The sequence below is a fragment of the Anoplophora glabripennis genome, unplaced genomic scaffold (genome assembly GCF_000390285.2).
Source record: "Anoplophora glabripennis isolate ALB-LARVAE unplaced genomic scaffold, Agla_2.0 scaffold374, whole genome shotgun sequence".
NCBI classification, from domain to species: domain Eukaryota; kingdom Metazoa; phylum Arthropoda; class Insecta; order Coleoptera; family Cerambycidae; genus Anoplophora; species Anoplophora glabripennis.
The window spans coordinates 195,794-219,155 of record NW_019416499.1 but is presented as its reverse complement, the minus strand read 5'-3'; the positions used below and the strand labels follow the sequence as shown (position 1 = coordinate 219,155).

At 32.1% G+C, this 23,362-nt stretch overlaps 2 protein-coding genes across 8 annotated transcripts in view; one reads left to right on the top strand and one right to left on the bottom strand.

Annotated features, from left to right (window-relative positions):
* Positions 1 to 1,919, top strand: part of LOC108908714 (extensin-like) — a 127,469-nt gene extending 125,550 nt beyond the window's left edge. For all 7 annotated transcript variants that reach the window (XM_018712835.2, XM_018712837.1, XM_018712836.1 and 4 more), the window contains exon 3: positions 1,507 to 1,919. In XM_018712835.2, coding sequence (XP_018568351.1) covers positions 1,507 to 1,604 — 98 coding nt within the window. In that variant the 3' untranslated portion in view covers positions 1,605 to 1,919. The remainder of the gene's footprint in view (positions 1 to 1,506) is intronic.
* Positions 1 to 23,362, bottom strand: part of LOC108908713 (orexin receptor type 1-like) — a gene marked incomplete at its 3' end in the record, with an annotated part of 283,301 nt that overhangs the window by 240,966 nt on the left and 18,973 nt on the right. The gene's annotated exons all lie outside the window — the stretch shown is intronic.

Genomic DNA, 23,362 nt, shown 5'->3' with positions numbered 1-23,362 from the left:
TAAAAAAAAATCGTCAAGATTCGTTGAAAAACAACGGAGTTACAGACTGTTAAATATATTATTTTCAAGCGAATTTCCTTTATTTAACGGCAGGACTATGAATATTATCGTCATTTTCTTCGTACTCGCTGTCGTTCGCTTCCTCCACCATTCCGCCGCGCCACGGCTCGCCGAAAACCAAGCGACCCACTGACTTTTGACAATATTTCTTATGCACTTAACATACTTCCACAAATAAAATATTTTTACCTGGGAAAGTACTCGGGTTGCCGGTTATGACAGTATTTTTTTTTGCCGCTACCAACCTAATTTGTTTAACAATCGGCCGTCAACTTTGACAGTATGTAACTTCGTTGTTTTTCAACGATTTTTGACGATTTTTTTTTAACTTAAATCTCTTTTCGTAAGCTTACCGAATATGTAATAATATATAACTATATCACGCTCGTGCGTCGTATATTTCATTTTGCAATTAAAGCTAAAAAATAAAAAAAAATTCAGGTTGCAAATTTGAAATTAAAAAAAAATGATAGATTTCAACGTATTATTATGAAATCTACCTTGAAAAAAATCTGTGCGATTGTGGAAGATCCTCAGGATCGTCCAGACTAATAAATTAGTTAATTTGTTTATAATGCCATAACTTGTAAACTATTCAACTTAACGATTCCAGATTTCGTGTGAGTTATTAGACAGTGATAAGGAATGAGAGGATGCGATGCCAAAATGTTCTGGTAATAATAAGGCAGTATATAAATGTTTAATTCAAAAGTCAAAAATAAACTTCTTCTGCTAATAACTTTTTTTCTAATCAATATTTTTGACGCTCGAGGGTTAGTTTTGTAGGTCTTTTGAAGACGAAAAAAAGTACTTTACTGTTTTCTCGTGGAAATGAACGGAAAAAAGCTATAAGCGAAAAACGTGAATTTACGTAAAAATTATACAATTAACCGCCCTGTAAACAATCTTCCCCCCATTTTTATGACTGTGGAAACTAATATATTATGTGAAACATAATATTTAGCATCTATAGTGATAAATTCAGCTTGCCGAAACAAAAAGTCGCGAAATGGTCATTTCCCAACTTATTTTCCTGGGCTATAGTGCTAGTTGGGACAGGAAACCCATAGAGTATACTTAGTTGTTTCCAGCAATATCATCAGATGAGAATCTTGTCTATGAAGTTGATTCAATAGGATTTTTTAAGAAATTTTTTAATATATTTCAATTTTATCATCTTTAAAATAAAGCACAGTAGGTATCTGGAAAACGAACTTACTCATGCATAGAATTCAAAATAGCTTTGTCTCTCAAATGACGAAGTTCACCTTTTAAAAATAAGTGCTATCTACTTTCTTATAACAAATGGATTTACTTGAATACTTATACATTTCATATTTTTCAATACGTCAAATTTCCGTGAAACTTAATGTTTTATAAATCACGTTTAAATATTTAATTTAACATATTTAAAATAATTCTAAAATATTTATTTTTCCGTTTCAGATCCAAACTGCTTCGCTGCCACGGCACCGCCACCCAAGTACTTTCCACCAGCTCCAACGCATGTCGTGAATATTCCAGAAAATACAGCTAGATATTAGTTTTGTGTCATAATGTGTAACCTAAATTATTAAGAAGTAGATATAGCTTACCTTAAAAGATTATAAGCATCACGGTTGGGTTAAAAATTTAACAAGGTGCACGTTGTTCAAATATCATCATTTGTAAATCATCCTTCAAATATCATAATTTGTAAATCATCTTTCAACTATGATTATGCATCTTTCTGAATTTTTCACTCGGCAGTACTAAGTACTGAAAATTTTTTTAATAAAACAATATCTCATCACCTGATCTGTTACATAAAACCAGAGTAAAATTCGAAATTATTTTAGAAATACATATACTTAGGTGTATCTTTACGAGTTTTATTTTATATATTTTTATTATCTTATGAAGCAAAGGGCTAAAAATTACCAGCTACACATGGTGGCAATTTTACTGTGCTGTTAAAAATTGCTACTATTTATTCCATACATATGACATCAGTATCTGTGGAAACGATACCATTTTCATAAAATCTACATAATTCGGTCTTATAGATGATAACGGTTTATCATTACGTATGTAGCTGCTATTAAACTGGTTCCAAATATTGCGGTGACTTGACAATTATTTGTCAAACGTAAACAGATCCCGTATCGTGTGGATGCTGTATATTGATACATCCGGAAGCATGACTTCATATGCCAAATATTCGCAAAAGTTGTACAAATGACATACCAATAAAATCTACAAGGGACCTATTGCAACAACCACATCAGTAAAGTACTTTTCGATATATTGGAATGCATAAATTTCCCTGGATTCTTAGATTGTACTTGGCAAGGATATACAAGCGGTTGACTTACAGACATTATGCATGTACCGTTTAGGAACATTTAAGAAAATATTTGCCAAGTGTTCATATTTCACATCTAACGTGTCACAACCTGGAACTATAGATTTTGGCCAAATATTAGTCTATAACTTCGACAAAATTCCCTTCCTGCTGGGCTGAAGATTGTAGAGAACTTAATTACCTACAAGATTGGTCTCCTGCATTTTTCTCGAAACTTCACCGTTTTTGAAATATTCAAGGTCAAAGTTTCAAAAAGAAGGTTTATCGTGAATATTTCGCGCTAAATGTATTGGCCACCCTTCTGGTTGGTATGGAAATGAATGCAATTTTAAAAATATTTTTTAGAAACTGTAAATTTACCAATCTTGTAGATAATTACATTCTCCACAACTTTTACATTGACTTCATGTACGTCCGATGCGTAGAAAGCGATTTATTCGCGAAAAAACGCTTTCTTTGGGATTTTGACCTTGAATATCTTGAACAGGGTGAGGTTTTGGGAAAAATGCAAGAGATCAATCTTGTAGATAATCATTAACTTCTCTACAATTTATACGCTACATAAAAGATGAGATATTAGCAAAAAACTTTGACTTCAATATCTTAGGTAGCCATCATGCTGTGATTTTTGTGATTTTTGTGGATTTGGGTTTGGAACATCTGTACAAATATTTAGTTTGGAGGGAATTTTGTTGAGGTTTCCTCCTTTTTCCGTCTAATTTCCTTGGGCTAAGTCGACTTTAGAAGGAGTGCTTACATTTTTAAAAATAAAACAAAAATTAGACTTGAAATAGGGACGTATACAGGGTGTTAGTAAATAAGTGCGACAAATTTCAGGGGGTGATTCTACATGAGAAAATAATGGCAGTTTGCTTATAAACGTATGTCCGCAAATGATTCGTTTTCCGAGATACGGGGTGTCAAAGTTTTTCTTAAAAACTGACGATTTAATTTATTGCTCTGAAACCGGTCGAGATGTGCAAATGAAATTTGGTGGGTTTTAAGAGGTAGTTATTGCGCATTTTTTGACACGCAATTAAGAATTTTATGTTCATCATTGGCGCGCGTACGGGTAATAATCTCAATTTTTTTAAAGAAAAAAATGGTACGCCACTGAGATATTACAAATTAAAAATCATTTTTGAATTCCTCGTTCAATTTGTGACAAAAAATCTCTCTTGCCTTTTCTTCGTATGGGGCGCCGTTTTGATGCAAAAAAATAAAACATCTTAACGCGTATTTTTTATTTCTTTAATACATTACCTAGTAGGCTACTGTCAACATTTGTCTGTTAAATACGAATATTTTTAAGAAATGTCAAATTAGCGTTTCGTCATTATTAATTTATTAAGCTTTTAGTTTGCTATAACATTAGTGTTAATAAGTAATTAATTTTTCTTTTATCGAAAAGAATGGAAAATTTTACAAATGCGGAATTGTCAGACATGCATTTTGTCTATGGTCGAAGTAATGGAAATGGTCGGCAAGCTCGACGATTGTATGCTGAGTTGTATCCAGGACGTAGGGTACCTCATCACACAATATTTGCTCGTCTTCATCAACGTTTGCGCGAAAATGGTTCATTTAAGAAACAAACGGTTGACTGTGGGCGCCCTCGAGAAGTACGAACTGTGCAACTAGAAGAAGCAGTTCTCGAGTTAATTGCGGAGTCACCTGAAACAAGTACTCGAAAAATTGCCAACATATTGAATGTAAGCAACTTCACTGTATTTAAAATTCTTAAAGAACAGCAATTGTATCCGTTTCATATTGAACGTGTGCAAGCTCTACTACCTAGAGACTTTTTTCCGCGCCTATTTTTTTGCCAATGGATTAATCATCAAATCGCTCAAATTCCTAATTTTTTAAATGCCGTTTTGTTTACTGACGAGGCTACTTTTGGACGACAGTGTATACGAAATTTCCATAACAATCACTTATGGGCTGAGGAAAACCCCCATGGAATCTTTGAAGCTCATTTTCAGCATCAGTTTTCCGTAAATGTATGGCTTGGGGTAATTGATGATCATTTAATCGGTCCATATTTCCTCCCACAACGACTAACAGGCGAATCTTATCTTAATTTCCTACAGGAAGAGTTACCTGTTCTTCTTGAAGAAATTCCTCTACAGCTGAGACAACACCTATGGTACATGCATGATGGTGCACCAGCCCATTTTAGCATTAATGTACGTAATCACTTAGACACAGTATATCCAAATCGTTGGATAGGTAGGGGAGGTACGGAACATTGGCCTGCTCGATCGCCGGATTTAAATCCTCTTGATTTTTGCATTTGGGGTTTTCTTAAGTCATTAGTTTATTCCACTCCCGTTGAAAATGTTGATGACCTGAGGAATCGAATTATAGTCGGCTGTGAGACAATAAGAAATATACCAGGAATATTTGCGCGAATACGACAATCAATGAGGCGAAGAGTTGAATCTTGTGTCACGTCTGAGGGAGGTCATTTTGAACATTTGTTGTAGCTTTGCGCCTTTTCAAAATTTTATTAGTGTTATTTTCTGTTATTGTTCTGGTTTAATGTTATTGTATTAGATAGTTCTTGATAATGTATTAAAGAAATAAAACATACGCGTTAAGATGTTTTTTTTTGTATGAAAACGGCGCCCCATACGAAGAAAAAGCAAGAGAGATTTTTTGTCACAAATTGAACGAGGAATTCAAAAATTATTTTTAATTTGTAATATCTCAGTGGCGTACCATTTTTTTTCTTTAAAACAATTGAAATTATTCCCCGTACGCGCGACAATGATGAACATAAAATTCTTAATTGCATGTCAAAAAATGCGTCAGTTTTTAAGAAAAACTTTGACACCCCGTATCTCGGAAAACGAATCATTTACGGACATACGTTTATAAGCAAACTGCCATTATTTTCTCATGTAGAATCACCCCCTGAAATTTGTCGCACTTATTTACTAACACCCTGTATAAATATAAATACAAAAAACGCTGATTCAAAAAATTTCACCTTTACTTCAAAACTAGATCTTCTATTCTAAGATCTTCTGTTCTATTGTTAGATCTCACACGTGTTTACTCTTATTTAAAAGTACATAATTGAAACAATTCAGAGAAATAATAATTTTTCAAAAAATCAAATGAAGTCAAAAAAAGTTCTTCGGTACCAGGAATCTATGTAAAGATATCCTTAAAAAAAGAGTAAAAAATGTGAAGAGTTGAATATCTTTTGCATATCAAAAATAATGTCTCTGAATTTGGTTAAAGCTTAATACTTTTAAAAACAAGTAAAACTTTGATGACGGTTGTCTTACACGTATCTATATGAATTAATAAATTAATGTGCCGATATTCACACGATGGATAAAATGCCATTTTAGCCAGACTTAATTTACAGGAAACTGTAATAGGTGTGGGCAGATATTTCATATAAAAAATATTTTAGAAACAACATCCAGACGTACCTACTCCGTAATATGGTGAATACAGAGTATTCCAAGGAGAATTTAATTTAATCTTTGCTCTGTACAGGAAGAGCTTTAAAAGAATCGTCGCGACAAGTAAATTTTTATTTGGTTTTAGGGAGATGTGAATATAATATAGTGCTACATGCATGCGATGACGTCTAAAGAATACTGACAAAATCATTGGCATGAAAACTCAGCTTCTTGTCGTTTTTCTAATAATCCAGAACTATTTCAGCCTAAACATCTTCACATCATTAATTTTAGTACGCAAAACAGATAACGTTTCTTCAAACTTGACAAAATATTCAGTTACGTTCCCGTTTAGACTCTACTACTTAAACTGACCTTTTTAACGCGATTCATACCGTATGTATAGGAATCTGGAAATGAAATGTTTTACATTTATTAACTTAAATTGTCTTCTTGTATGTAATAGGTATACAGAGTGATTCAGAACTTATACGAAAAAAAATATACAGGGGACTCCTACAAATACAATTTTGTTTAAAAAATCGAAAAGAGCAGTTCGAAAATGATTTAAAAATACACTTCTGCACGACACTGGAAACTGGTCCACTGTAAAACCAGACTTTGTGCAAGGCAAAGCATGGAGCACGAACAGACAAAAAATTTAAAGAATTTGAAGCGAGAGCGCGTTGCGTACAGCGCACAACGCGAATGACGCTAGAGATTACAGTAGTCCAACGATGTAAGGATTGTAAATACTCAACTTCAATATTTTTTTTCTCAGAAACTATAACGATTTTACAAAAATGTTTTTTACGATATTGTCTCCATTTTTCAAGACGCATCTATTTCCAAATTTTTTCGGATAAGTTGTAAATCACCCTGTATAGCTACAGTTTGTGTCACACATAGGGTAAAATTCTTCCCGCTAACGAGTACACCATACTATATTTACATCAAGATATTTGTTTATTTATTAGTGTCCAAAACATTCAAGGTATTTACGCAAGCAAAATAAATAACCAAAAAAAAAAGAAATACAACTATAAGCTATAAACTACCATAAAAAATGTATTTAGTTAAATAACTAGGATTAAAATAATAGAATGTTATTCGAGAGCAGAAAATTCTTTAACGTATGTTTTTTCAATTTAGATCTTTATTGTTCTTGTTAACGCATTATAAAATTTAATACCTACTTCAAAAATAACTACCATTTTTTTTTTCATGTTCTTTTAATGAATAAATTTAAATAATATTATTTGTTCGATTGAAAATAACAAAAAATGTAAAAATTATTTTATCAAATACACCTCGAACCCAGATTAAATACTCAAAATTTTATCACAGAGCTTAAATGGACCACAGTCTGCAATTTTCAATTAAACACACTTCAATTTTTGCGGCATTTATTTGTATAACAGTACATTATGATACTACTCTAAAAACATCAAGCAGATATCTATGTGAACATCTACATTAGCCAAAATTTTATCACATTTTATTTATTTATTTATTTATTTATTTATTTATTTATTTATTTATTTATTTATTTACTTATTTACCTAGAAACTACAATATCCAACGGAACAAGATGCCAATTACAGGATAAGGTATTAAGACATTAATACTACAAGAAATAGAGCAATTAAAATATAAAATCGAGATAAAAATAACTTAAGTAGAAACAGTAACACACAAATAAAACACATAAAATAAATAATATATACAAGATTAGGATACATCTGCTAAACAAACAATTTTTTATGTTATTTAAATTAGAAAACATATATCAAGTCAATCTTCATACTTTTGATTTGGAAATCATTTGATATAAGGGTGATGCTATTAGTAAATTTGTGCGGGGTATAGGTAATTGTAAGGCAGAGTGAAATCTAGAATTAATTAATGACATGATATAATCTTTTAAACTATTAAAATTAAAACAAGAAAGCAATAATTTTCGAGGAGCATAAAATCCATAACTATAGAACCATGAATAGTCCTTAAATATCTCCGTTGTACTTTCTCTAATTAAATATTATAAACATTAAAATGGGACTTCAAACAATATATGCATACATATTCTAGTTTGCATAGTATGAATATATTTAGAATCCCCATGTGCTGAAAGCCCTTAGAATTACGCAAAATAAAGTATAAATTTTTAAAAGCAGATTTGGTTACTAAACTAATATGTACATCAAACGATAATAAATAATCAGTATCAAAATGTAATACCAAGGTCAGTAAATTGGGTAACTCTATGATGTAGAATAGATTCATCAATTTTATAATCAAAATATAGAGTAGTTTTGCGTCGACTGTAGGACATAATTTTACATTTGTTTATATTAAACTGTAGATTATTATTTGAACACTAATTATATATACGATCAGTAGATTTAACTTTCAAGAACAGTTCAAGGTTGTCCGCATAGAGTAGATAATTGACATCGAGGCATTCAGTTGTCATTAATAAAAATAACAAATAGCAATGGTTCCAGGATCGACCCTTGCGGTAGGTACTGCAGTATAACAATCCCGGATTCGATCGAAAAAAAAATATATAAACGTAGTTGTGGCCAAAAATATGTGATCGTCTTAAGGAATACCTACGTTGTATGTATCTATTTTTTAATTGACCGAAAGGCGCAGGCTACTAACTTTAAAGAGGGGAAGTATGGTTTAATTTTATAAAGCAAAAGCAGAATAAATACACCTAACTTTATTATTTATGTACAATAGTCTTCAAATTAAACATGTGACAAAGAGAAAGAACAACAAAAACATTAATAACCATTTAACATAAAATGAGAGTGCCAGGCTCACCTAGAGCTCCTGTGGGGAAAGAGCATGGCAGAGAAATCCACGATCGTTGCTCTAACTACCCAAATATAAATACAAAACAACCGACAATAAAAGGCATAAATTAAGATCCTTTGATAATGATAAATCAAGACCCGACTTATTTAATGTGTCACTAAATGTCACCTCACTCGAATCAGACATACACACTTCCAAGTAAAACTGAAGAGGTTTGGTGTTAGTTAGCCGGCAGGGCCGGAAGGTACTGGAGTCCCATACGGGAGGCAATCCAGCCATAGTTGAGATTTCGGAAGATCTGTCCTAGCACTGGAGTCCCATACGGGAGGCAATCCAGCAATAGTTGAGATTTCGGAAGATCTGTTTCAGCAATTCTTTTTTTGTATTTAATGATTCTTTTTTTTCAAATTCGTTCCTAAAGGGCGAAAATGTTAGTAAATTCAACAAGGCTATTAAATGCGCATGACGTAAAGTGAGCACATGAAATGCTTTATTATTTGTTTTTCGAACAACGTAATCATGACAAATCAAGTTAAATGTGAAACAACGGAGTTATTATTGCAATATCCGGGCAGTCACGACAATATATACATATTTTAACATGTAATAAATAATGAGCAATATTTAATAATAATTGTAATTTTACGTTAGAAAAATATACGCCCCTGAGCATAAGACAATGAAGGCTAAACATATACAGAATTATTATCATGAAACGTCTATAATCATCACAATCATAAGATTACATAGAACAATTAACAACAAAATACTTAGAGAATCTACCTGCTAACTAATACCGGTTAAACACTTTTAATTTTTCACTACTTATATATTTTCACCGTGCACCGATCGTCTTACTTTTCACTCTCCGCTGTTCTAACTTCCACTATCTAAGCTTCCTTCCAGAATTCCCTACCTAAGTGTTTGTTTTTGTACTTCCTTCTACCAACTGTCAATATTACGTTTTCATTATTATACAACACCCGTGTATAACAGGTGACGTCGAAGTTGATACGATAAGTATGGTTTTGCACAGTACTCCTGAATATTGATGGAATTTACATGATTGAAAGCCACGATACTGCATTTTGTTAAAATTAAAAATTAAATAAATTCACGTTAAATGAAACTGAATTAGAAGTCCTAGAAGATTTCATAATAATTTAATATACATGATATATGATGTAAATAAATGTGTGGACCTCAAATGGCGAATTCTCAGTCTCATTGTACCAATTTTCAAAATAAATGGAGATTCTATAAATATGTATCCAAGATACTTTCTTTCGAAGTTAGTGGCGTCAAGTTTAAAGAATAAGTTTCTTTAAATTACAGGAAAGCACTTAAATTTCGATTGTACAAAAACGTATGTATATTTTTAAATACAGTGTCTCAGTTTCGACATTGGACTAATAATTAATGGATGATTTTTTTTCCTTTCAAGGTATTTTTAATATGACTATTAGGACAGACTTTAGAAAAACATGTTTTAGTATCACTATCTGTATTTTTTGCGGGTAGAAATTTTCTTGGATATAGCAAAATTACATTTCATCACAGCAGTGGAGGTATTGAAAATTCATTGCAAAGTTTTTTAAATGGTGATATTAATTAGAGGTTCCTCCTGGCATGACAATAATATCAGTTTTACTACTTGACGTATTTGATATATAAAAAGTTAGATAAATCTCCTGTTGTATTGTTTCTATTGTAATGAAAATCTTCTGATAAGCTTATCTCGGAAGTGATCCTTGCGCGATTGAAATAAAAAAGTAATTACTCTTATCTGTTTTTTTTATGTAGTATTTCCAAGATATATATTCGAACAAAACCATTTTGTCAAAAAAGATGGCAACATTGACTTATTTATATGCTTATTTATATTCAAGGATTCTCATGTGGTAGTGAGGTATTCTAATCCAAATTTGAAGTTTTACAGTTATTTAATCCTGACGTAATTAAAGACATTTATGAATATTTGGATATTGACATGAGATTTTATTTAGTTTACCAGACATGCCTTTGCCTCCAGATGGATTACTTTTCTAGAAGTCCTAACATAATATGGCATATGTTATTGTGAAGAAATAAAAATTATTTTATTTTGTATTTTGATGCCCAATAAAGTAACATCATAAAAATAAAATAAGACATGATCGATGAGCTAAGTTTACGCGAGGACATAAAACATTAACAACGCAAAGGCAAAATTGGGAACATATGTTTCAAATATTTAAACCAGTAATAAATAACATCAACAATCTTAAACATGTAATAAACAATAACAACTACTGATTAAATACACCGATTGATTGTCAGAGAAATTGTAGAAGAGATTAGCATCTCAATTGAGTCATGCCATGAAATTTTGATTGAAAAATTGAACATGCATCGAATTTTAGCAAAATTTGTTCCTCGTTTGATGACCGAGCAACAGAAAGAAAATCGTGTGGACGTTTGTTGGCAACTCCTTGAACAATCCAATGATGATAAAACATTCATTCAAAGGATCATACCGGGGGACGAAAACTGGGTTTACGGCTACGACATTGACGTAAAAGTTCAATAATAACACTGGATTTGCAAAAGATCTCCACGCTCCAAGAAAGCACGTCAGTCTCGATCCAATGTCAAAGTGATGCTCACTGCACTGTTTTTCGACTCTATTAGAATTGTGCATTTTGAATTATTTCCTCAAGGTGAAACAGTGATCCGCCATGACAATGCGTTTGCACACTCAGCTTTGTCAATTCGGCAGTTTTGTGCCAAAAATTAGTTTATGTTCTCCACCACCCTACTTACTTGCGATGTTTTATTATTTCAAAAATTAAAATCAGTGCTGAAAGTACGCTGTTCAGCAAATTCGTAACAGACTTTAAAGATCATTTCAAATGAACTGAAGAACTTTTTCGTGAAATGGGAACACCGCTGGGAAACATGTGTGAATAGAGAAGGGGAGTACTTTGAAGGAGGCAAAGACTAATAATGTATAAAATTAATAATAAAGTTTAAAAAAATAATTTTCAGTTATTTTCTAAACATACCTCATATCATATCACCCATTGGACATACTAACAGAAACATTTAATGAGCCATCAGTAATATGCAAAGGAAGGGAAACATATTTGATACTAACCTGTTCACCTTGTATAGGAAGGAAACAGACCGTGGGTTCAAGGGTAGCTTCATTGGATCAAGTTACCTCAGTACAATTCTTGATACTTAAAAAAGTTACAGACCACCAAAAAAAAATGTTTAGTTAATTTTCTTTAAGATATGCATGAGTTTTTAAGATATTTTAGTGAAATGTAGAGGAAGAATGTAGACTTATTTCTTGTAGGAAAAATTATACCAAGGAAACTAACCTAATTTATTTTTATCCAAGGAATCTACCCTTGAAGTACAACCCATTAGAGTTTAGGTACTTTCTATGGCGTCTGTGTATACAGTATCTCGTGTACAAAGCATACTTTGGTCAAACAGAAATACACGTTAGCAGGAGGTTAAAGCTGAACAAGTGTCAACTAAAGAATAACAACGGAGCAGTCAACAGTTGTGGAACAGAGGGCAGATACAGGCTATCCAATAGAGAGAGAAAGAAGATGTTGGATAAGACTCTAGAGATGTTGGCCCAAGAGAAGCTATAGAAATCCAGAAAAATGTATATAATTTCAATCAAACTACCTAAATCTTGAAAATGACTTATAGGTAAAAATCAAGGACTGAAACGTCATAGACCAGTGATTTTAAACAATATACTGCCACGCCATGGACCAGAATACGGCAAATATAAATACCGATCAGAGGACTTAATCTACAATTTCTGAGTTTCTGCCGAAGAAGAGATATGGTTCTCGAATCGTCAAGATGGTTAAACTGATAATGTGTTATATTAGTGCATATTTTCAATATTAAAGACCTTCACTAGATTGTTTTATAGTCAAAATTGTGTAACATTTTGCTATAAAATTGTCGTTAATACAGATGTTTTTATGTGAATGTGATTTTTATAAATTTTTATTTTTGTACTACGACTTATGAAAAACCAAATCTTGTTATGCCAACCATACCTTTGTTTGGGATTTGAACCAATTTAGAAAGAATCCAAAGTTCATTAAATCCATTTTTGAACAAGACTTACATTAGATAATCAAAATCTGAAATTTTAACATGCAAATAGTGCACAATATTGAGGGCGAACGCCTTCAAAAGTTAAGGAAAATTAAGAGGTATCGGTTGGAAGATGTTTACGAGTATCTATATTCTTGGTCAGTGGAATAGCGATTTAAGGTGTCAGTCTTTAAATCGATTGCTACTGTCGCAGAGTCGATTCCTGTGGCCAGAAGATTGTAGATCAATTGTACTTGTAGAGGAGAAGAACGTACTCTCCTACGGGTATATCAGCATGAAATAACGATGTCTTGGACCAATGTGAGAGATTGATTCCTACCAGTCGACGTTGTCCAGGTTTCTCTTATTCTTTAGAATGATTCTTAACTTCAGCCACATGTTACGTTTGGTAGTACCAGGACTTCTATTAATTTACGGTGTAGATACGGCCAAATATATAGAGAAAGTCTTGATATTTTGTTCGTTTTCTTTACTCTTTCAAACCAATGTTGTTCTTAGTGCGGGCAAAGAACCCAGTGACAACTATAATTTTGAGTTGGTGCTTGAGGAAAACTACATCAACTACAAATGATAGCTTCTCGGATAAACTCATCAGAATCAGAAATTGCGAATTTATGTCAATTTAATGAGGACTCTTAGCCTAGCAGGTTCCAACTCGTTGATAAAGTCTAGGTTTGCACTACCAGTATCAAAAATAAGCAAAAGGTCTTCAGCTACTTTCTGTGTAGTCTTAAAGAAAAAGGTGCTATTTTGAATTCTGAATTTTTGGAAATTACATTTCCAAATTTTTCGAAAATCGGACTGAAGCAACCATAAACCAAAATAAATTACAGGTTAACAACTCTCCGGAGACGGCTATCGTCCAAGATGAGCGTTTTTCAAGGAAACGAAAATTCAAAATTCAATGAGAAAATTACTGGCAAGACGTTTACGGATCCTGCCTAGAGTATGTTGTAACGTCAACACGAGTAATCTGCAGCTATTAATGGACGGATATCTGCCCAGTACACTAGTACGCGCCAAATGCAACCTTCCTCGGCCAAACTTCCAACGAGGTCTCTCGTCGAGGCAGTCCTACCTCGCTATAAGCGGCAGCCTACGGCCCGTAGCCCGCACATTCATAGCTTATAGCTACATCGGCTCCCATAGAGGAGACCGCCCGTTCATACAAACTCAAATGTTTGCTTTTTCATTGAATACAGCTACCACTGTTGCTTTCATTTATTGTAAATTGATAACAAAATTTCAATAAATCCCACATTTTTTATAAAATCAAAACCTTATTTCACAAAAATTTTTACGAACAAGACGAAGATCCGGAGGGATAAAGCTCTTACAGCTGGGTACTGTTACTCAAGTATTCGTTGAGGTTGGCGTGATTTTTCAATCATCCCTTTCGCCTCTTCTCAGGCGAATAGGCAACTAACTTCCTGATACTACAGCAGAAACACGAGGATCTAGGTAAAATTTTCGCTTGACCCAATAATAGAGTTATAGAGGTGCTAGACTACCGTGACCTACCGCCATCCAAAATCCACATTATGCTGCCCAATCTGGGGCTATGATAATGTAAATCCACGACACTATCTACTCATAATCTTCAACCACGCACTGAGGAGAACGCGAGCATTTGCTGATGCAAAATTCATAAAATAATCCAAGTATTCGCGATACCTTCAAAGATTTACACTAACATTTCTGCGATTTCCATAGAGTTAAGTTAGACCTAACTTTTCCTTAAATCGAATATAAATTCCACAACAACGGCTCTTATATCGATTCTCATTTTAATTTAAACGCTAATGGATAAAGGTTTTTTTGCATAGACGCCAAAGTTCATTCTTACTCCAATAACTTTTAAAAGGAGTAATTACGGCAAAAGTAATATATTGTTTTATTATGGGCGAAAGCGACTGTTTTTGTATTATACGTGGGTTTGACAGATGATCGTGGGACGTCGGCAAATACAAACGACCCGCAAAAAGTCAATTTTGTCCCAAATAAAGCATTAATTAAACGTGAAAAATATTTAGCTATTATTCGATAATTAAAAAGCTGACCGATTAATTTAGCTTTGTACACGCTACCATCCCCAATCCTCGACAGATGTGGAATAATAAAAACTTTTGAAATACAATGTCAATAAAATCTGATATTTTCAAGTGCTTATAGAAAATTTGTTGAAGTATACAAAGAGGTAAAAAATGAATGCATTTTCGAATTAGTCACTAAATTTAAAAATACTAGTGCTATAAAAATCTGAATTCTGCAATTATGTAACAAATATATTTGTGATTCGTGTTTTTTTTTGCAAGAATTTCAAGCCTGGTTGGTTCTCTACTCATGTTATTTCTTACATCTATTTTACTTAGTGCTCATTATTGTAGAGAGTAGATTGTAAATTTGCTGATTAAATAAAACAAATGTATATTCTACTAATTTTAATTAATTCCACAATGTGAGAGATAAGAATAATTTAAATATTTCTAACGCTATTAACATTGAAGTATAATCCAAAATAAACACAAAATAGAAATATTTTTTATTTACTTCTTTCATGGAATGTCTTAAAAAGCACATATTTAATTTTGGAAAAAAATTAATGAACCTTGAATTGACCTTCAATTTTTATTGCAAACAGAAAAATTTATTTATTTATTCCACAGAAAAATTAAGTAAATATATAAAATTATGTCTTTTCTCCACCTTCGCAGTTCTGCTTTCAGTTTAGACGGAATTAATAGCTATTTATTATTATTTCAATATTCACAGTGTCAAGTCAATTAAGTGATAAATATTAGTCACGCCGCTTCTGCATATAATAATTAATCATATAACAGTATTAATCATTCCGATTTTGTTCTGTATTAGTAGCCAAAGATATTTTTTTAATAAGTTGAAACTTGAAATAAGCTCCTGCATTGACATACGAACACACGTTGTCAAGAACATACAAAATTAACAAATGAAATAATTTACAAGTTAGTTATTAATTATTTATACAGGCTGTCTCGGAAATGGTTGAAAGAAATTAAAGAATGAAATTTTTGCTCAACGAAAAAGTTTATACAAAATCTAGGTAAATATTATGAAGTCATGTTTGATGTGAAATAATGGGCTTACGACTTAATTAAATAAAGGTATAAATTTGTAGGAATTTGTAGTAATCAGTGGTATCCCCATACTGAAAACACCGTTACTCTGTTGATGCTTAAAAAGATGCAGGGCGTCATTTGTTTTCATTATTTTTAAAGTATGTACAGTTGGCGCCATCCAAATGTGAACGGATTTTGGTTATTATGGAAATTTAATCTGGATTTTATCGTAGTAGATCAGACTTTTTTTAGTGGCGTAACACAGAGAGGGTATTGATAGAATTTTATTTTCAGTGTCTCTTATAGTACTTCATAATTAAAAAGACGACACAAATAATATAAAGGAGATTAACGAAATAAATCTTACTTACATATTAGTGGAAGAAAGTTAATAATAATAATTTTATCAATTTTGGATTGACGTTAGTGAAAAGACAATCAAATTAACTTCAACTTTAGTAGATATATTTTAAAGTATAACAATTATAAAAAAAACAGTAAATAAAAAGTAAAAAACCTTATTTCAAAATAAACAACAAATCTATGACTATAGAAGAAAATTATATTTGAGCATAGTGACGACTGCAGATCAACAGAGAAACGGTTAAGTCTCGCAAAAACTGCTGTTGCAAAATTGGCATTAGAATGAAATATTAATATTTTATTGTAGAGCCATTCATTGCCACAACACTTTGCAATCTTGTTGGCATAGACAAAATCAACGCTCTCATATCATATGAATCCACGAGCTCTTCCCAAGCATCTTGAATAGCTTGCCTTGCTTGTTATCATCCGCGCAATTGGAAACCTTTCCATCACCTTGCCTGATAGGTCCTTGTAATCTTTGTTCTTCTTGCCAGCGTTTTTCAATATAAAATATACAGCTCTTACTGACATTTAAATCAGCAGCCACTTCACTCAAAGACCAATTATCTTCTAATTTAGTTATAGCCCTTGCTCTTTGCGCCTCAGTTAAATGCCCCGGCAAGTAACGTGAAATATCACGTTACTTGTTTAGGTTTCACTACGTTTGTGACATATATATATTTGACAGTTATTGAATTTTACGACGACTATGATTTAAAGTTTAAATTACACGATACAATATTGCCGTTCACATTTGGGCGGCGCCGACTGTACCTTTGTCGGTGAATCATAGTTTTGCGATTACTTATTAGAAGGCGCCACTTGCGGCACTTTGCAATTGGCTCCCTTTGCTTTGCTTTAAAATGTGAAAACTTTTTTGTTCCTCAGTGTATCTGCCTCTTAATTTAATTTTCCTATATTTTTTAAGTAAAAAAGTATACTTTGCAAGTGCCGAGTATCCATTTCATCTTAAAAGTTTCCAGCGCAACAAATTTAAATTATACAGGGTGTTCCATTTTAAATTACGCACCTCATATCTCGTCAGGGAAGCCACCAAACCGAAAATAACCCTTACGAAAGTTGTGACCTTGACATGGACCTTCAAGGTCATATCAGGGTTAAATTTCATTTTTTATATAGGAATCTTTCTTTTGAGGCTCTTCTTTGGAATGACCTTTAAAGGTCATTTCAAGGACAAAATATTTAAATTACGCGTCAGGGATCCGAAAAGAACCTACGAAAGTTGTAAGGCTCGTAGGGGGACATCGGATGGTGTCCTCTAATTTGCCCTTGTCGAAGAAGATCCTTAAGAGTATCTATCTAATCGAAAACGAACGTATCTAAACGTAAATGAGCCTTAGGTAAACTTAAAATTTTGCGCTCATTCTGAATGCGAGTTTAAAAATAGAGGTTTCTATTTAAAAAATTAGATTTGATCTTCAAATGGATTTGAAGGTCAAATTGTAGGTTACCATACGATGTCCCCTCCGAACACAACAATTTTCGTAAGGGTTATTTAGGGATTGGTGGTTTCCCTGACGAGACATTCAGGTGCGTTATTTAAAATAGGACACCCTGTATAATAAAAGTAAGTACTACTTCCAAGGTATGCTTTGAAAAACAAAATTAATAAAAGATATTTTCAAACTTAGTACCTAACCGTTAAACATAGTTGTTTGACAACATTTACTTTTGTGAAAACTCAAGCAAAGTTAAGTTAAGTATAATTTATTTTCAAATACAGAGATGCGTATACGCACAAGAAAATATCAATAGGTACAGAACTCAGGGACCGAGATGTATCCAACAGAAGGTCAGATTATAAGAACTTCAAAAATCTTCCTTTCAACCGAGACGAGATACTGTACGACGTCCGAAAACTATTCTCTCCAGAATAGGAAGAAGAAATTTTGGTCTGTGTTGCAGGAAACCCGGAGTTAAGTATTTAAGTTTTTGGAAATATAACAGAAAAGAAAATATCTCCAAAGGTATTTGACGTAGATTTTGTACGACTAAAAGTTATGATTTAGTTATTTTCGATTTATTGAACTGGCAAACATATTTTAGATTATATCTATATCCGCCACTGTTTAACATAATTGCATACCATTTCAGTGAGCTTTTACATTTATTATCTACGTCAAATACCTTTAGAGATATTTGTACCCTATGTATAGACTTTTTCTTTAAAATTGAGCAGCTATTCAACAATTCCATTTATTTCTCAATTATTACTGAGACTTCCTGTATAGCACATCGCATAATTTAAATTATTTGAAATGTTTATTCTTATACCGACAAAGCAATAAATTACTTTACAGTTACAGCCAATAAGATAGTTAGAAATAATCCACTAATTCTCGCAATTATTGTGGTATTGTGTCGAAAATTAAAATATTTTACAAGCTACAAAAATATGTATAAAATATTCAAAAAAGTTCAAGGGTATCAAATATCATACTTAAAGCATTTTCAGTTGTGTAGTATTTCAACTGTATAAATGTATCATATTTAAATAGAACACGATTTCTTTAATACTTTTTCTGCAAAAGATTTTTCCTTCCATATCACATGACACATTTTCACCAAATTAAGGAATGCGAGGGGCGCTCGTATCTCGTAAATCACATACAAACGTTTTGTCGAGAAACTATTTAGAGCTGTAAATCTTTTTCACTATAAATCCACGTATATTTGACATTTTTCCCTCACTAACCACCAAGTGCAGTTACCTAAAAAATAGTAATCATTTCTCATTCTCGAGTAAATTAAATAGCTTTTCTCCTCGCTTAGAATTTCATTTAAAGACCTTCTTTCTGCAGGAAACGTAAAAGTAAATGATACCAGACAGTGTAGCTAGTTTTATTTCGCCGAGTTCTTATTTTCTGCATTAAAATTTTATCTGCTTTCTCAGTCTGACATTTGCGATTAGACGAGCATAAGTTTATAGAAAGATTCATTTCTGGCTAATCCCTCAAGCGCAAAGATTCTTTACTTGTGTATTTTAAGAAAAAAAATATACCCTGCAAATTACTATATGAATTAAATGTTATTATAGAAGAATAAATCTAGAATATTGTGCATTATTTTTCTACATAATTTTATAGTACCTACGAAAATACATTGGCCCTACAGAACAGAGAATTTGGTTACTCAGTTTGATAGAAAATAATAAATAGTATTAGTACGTAATGTGCTCATTCAGTAAAATTTAATTTATAACTAGTTTTTACATTTTTAAGTACATAACCTCCTAAATGTGTGGTGAACAAAATCAAGTTTATAGCTGTAATATTAATCGTAATAAATAATTTCCAATAAATTAAAGATATGCCAATATATCATGCACTTTTTTATTAGCTTAAATTTGTCTGTTTTTTGCGTCTTCACTTTTCTTGATCTTGATTTAACCGTGACCATGAATGTCAATTGAAGGTCACCTCCATAATTTTTTCTCTGTTTTTTACTCTGGAAATGAATTCGGCAGAACATTTTATATCCGAACGTGATTTCAACTTTGACCTTGCGGTCAAGGTCAAGGTCACGAGTTTAAATTATTCGTCACCCCTAAAACAACCTTGGAATAAGAGGTTTGCCCCCCCAGAGTCAATGGGATAATGGGATCTCTATCAAGTTACTCAGTCATGACTTTAAATTTAATCTTGAACTTAACGTTCAAGATCAATTGAAGGTCGACTACAGAAACCGACCTTGTTGAATTCTACAAATATTTTTAAAGATGTTCGAGACAATGGATCGGTGATCTTGCATTTAATATTGAAGGTCATTTGAAGGTTGACTTTGTTTCTTTTCACACCGGTGCCCGTATTCCTGAGGCCGGACCATGGAAAAGTGATAAATTCTACATCCGAGTACGTTGTAAGTCAAATTAAAAGTTCATTTGAAGATCAAATCAAGAGTTAACCCTGGAATGGTAACCTCGTAATTCAATGGCCCATAAATAGTATAATAATTTTTAATTATTTTTTTCCTATTTTTCATAATCACGCAATCTCATTTACGTTGTAACTTACTCGAATATGTCCTTTTCAATTCTCAAGCATGCCTTTGTTGAGTGACGAGAATTTTTTTTTGTCATCCCCGCACTCATTCGTCACATTATTTGTTCCTGTGGTTGATATTACTTAATACATATGTATTTTGTTAATCTGTTGTTTGCATATTGAGAAAACTTCCTTTGCAAATTTGGAGCCAATTGCATCAACGTCGGAGAAACATTGAACTCGCTGTGACCTTGACCTTTATTGCAAAATCAAAGTTGAAATTACATCCGGATGTAAAAATTTCTGTCGAATCAATTCCCAGGATAACAAATAGAGGGTCCCATTTAAAATTATGAAGCTGACCTTCAACTGACCTTCAAGGTCACGGTTTCCCCCAATGAACTGAACGACTTTCATTTACGTCAGTTTTGGGTCGGAGACCTCTCTGACAAGGTATTCACGTATATCGATTAAAATGGGACACGTGGCATAAATTACCACTTTTCTTATGTAGTAGCCTTGACTATATACGCTAAGACTATCAGTCCTTAATAAACACTGAAATAGTTGTCAAAACTTCTGTTAGATGTCGCACTACATGGCATTGTGCATTTATTCAAACGAAGGAAATAAAGCGCGACTACGTCAGTCTGCAAAAAACGGCGAAGGCATTTCAAGGGCGTGACTTCTCGCATTTCGCATGCCCTACCAAGATTGGAGATATATTCTGTTTGTCGAAATTATCGTTCAAATTAAAATATAATCTACTAATATAATATTCTATCATGTGTAGTTACTTAATATAAATAAATAAATAAATAAAATCATAAGACTATAGAATATTAAAATATAAATATAATGTTTAACAATATGCCAATATTTCCGGTTTCTATTTATGCTTATCTTTAAAGATGTTAAGGTCATTTAAATGAATTATATACAAGGTGTTTTGCAAGTACGTGTATATACTGTAGGGATTCTAAGGGGAGACAGAAAACGTCGAGGTGATTCCAAAACACCTCCATATGTAGGTACTCTTTGATGTAATTTGTTAGTGATATACAGGGCATTTTCTAATTTTTGCCAATTTTTTTTTGTCGCCATATTTTTAACCGTTTCATAAACCGAGATAAGATTTTGTACACATATTGGTGGTAGTCAGGTGCACATGCCACGACATATATTTTCTTCAATAAATGGTCAAACTAAAAAAAATATGTATGCAGTTTTGTTCAGTTATTAAAATAAAATATATAAATAAATCTCAAAAATAAATAACGAATAGGTACATAGGTACATTACTAACAAAAAATAAGCAATAACTTCTTTGGGCACATTAATAGTATTAATTTAGGAATATATTATTTTTATACGACAACAAAATTCTTTACAAAGCCGGGAAAAAGTTCTCTTAATTTATTTTATTATACTTATAATTTATTTTTATTATAATTAACTTGTGTGCATAACCAATGTGGCTAAGCTACTTATTTTCATCGAATAAAAATTAATAAGAGGTTTTCCTAGATAATCTAAACGAGAAAGTAAAACAACAAAAGAAAATAAAGAAAACAAGATTAATAAAAAAATGTATATTTGTCTGTTAATAATACGTACTTCCATAATACACAGGGTGAGTCAACATTAGGTTAAAGTAGATCCGAAGTTTATCAAAAAAATATTTCTACAAAAGTATTGAGGATAAGACATGGTTAACAAAAGTTGTTAGTTTTGGAAAGATCTAAAGTAATATTGAAAAGTATACAGGATGTGCCAATTAATAGAAATATATTTTTTAATTTAAATTTCTTCAAATTTGTCACTGTTTTACGAATGATTTTCGCAAGTGGTCTTTATAGTAATATATGCTACCAAACATATTCTTTTAATATGTAAAAATAACAAAGAGAAAATGACAACAATTAAATACAGGTACAAAAATGGACTGTTTTTTATTTGATCCCAAATAAAACTTAAAAAACTATTGAGTTTAGATGTAGTGGAACCTTATATGAAAATGATTAGAATTGAACGTAGAATGCAAACATAGTAACATATCTAAGCTAATATATCTAACAGGCTGTCTTAATGATTTAATCTTCTTTTCTTGTAGTTTACATTTCGTATTTAAACTACTTGAAGGATGATTGGAACTTGAAACTTCCAGATCTGGCAAATTAGTTAGATCTTCCAAATATTTCCTTAATTTAGGACTTTCACGAGGAGGAGAGGAATGGAAATTTAATTGTGCAGAATGCAATACTGCAGAAGGTAGTTTTGTAGGTTTTTCTTCGAGTTAAAACCTTTAATTCTTGATCATAGCTGCTAGATGGCACATCTAGATAACTTATAGGAATAGTCGTTTTTTTTTCAATTTAATTTTATTCTCTGAAGCACAAAGTGGTCAGAACACAAACATTTATTTCTCAGTTCCTCTCTATCAAAAAGCTCCAGAGATGCATTGCCTAGAAAAGAAATTTATAAGTAAGTATATGTATAATTGTACAGGGTGATTCACTATATTTTGACCCCTCCATTAACTTCTTTGTTTTAAGAGTTAAAAAAATAATAAAAAATAAATAAATAAATGTGAAATACAAAAGTTGCACGATTTTTTATTAAGTTTTCGAAAATTATAGTAGAAAAACAAATGAAGTCGAAACAAAATGGTCGCGGATGTTAACTTTGTTAATTTAAATGGAATACCCTGTATATTTTTACATATTTGGATAGAACGTTCCCTGTCGAGCATAGTCATAGAGGGTTTGTTGGGTCCATTTCTAACAATAAGCGAGATAATATTAAAAAACGAAAAGAAGGTTTTTTATTAAGAAAATAAAATATCTTGTAATTGTTAGACCTCTTTCAGGCATTTTTACCTTTTTTCCAATTACGTAAGGATTTACAGATTTGGATATTTTGTTATATCGGACATGAATAAGGTTCAAAATGCGTATAGGTATTTTAACTAAATATCACTAATTAGGCCGTGAGAGGCCTATTTACTCGTGGACAATGTTATATGGTAGGCCATGACAGTGACAGGTGATGTTATGACAACATTGCTATTGTTTGACAGTTTGTATTATTATTTAATTAAAATGGGTTACACAGAAG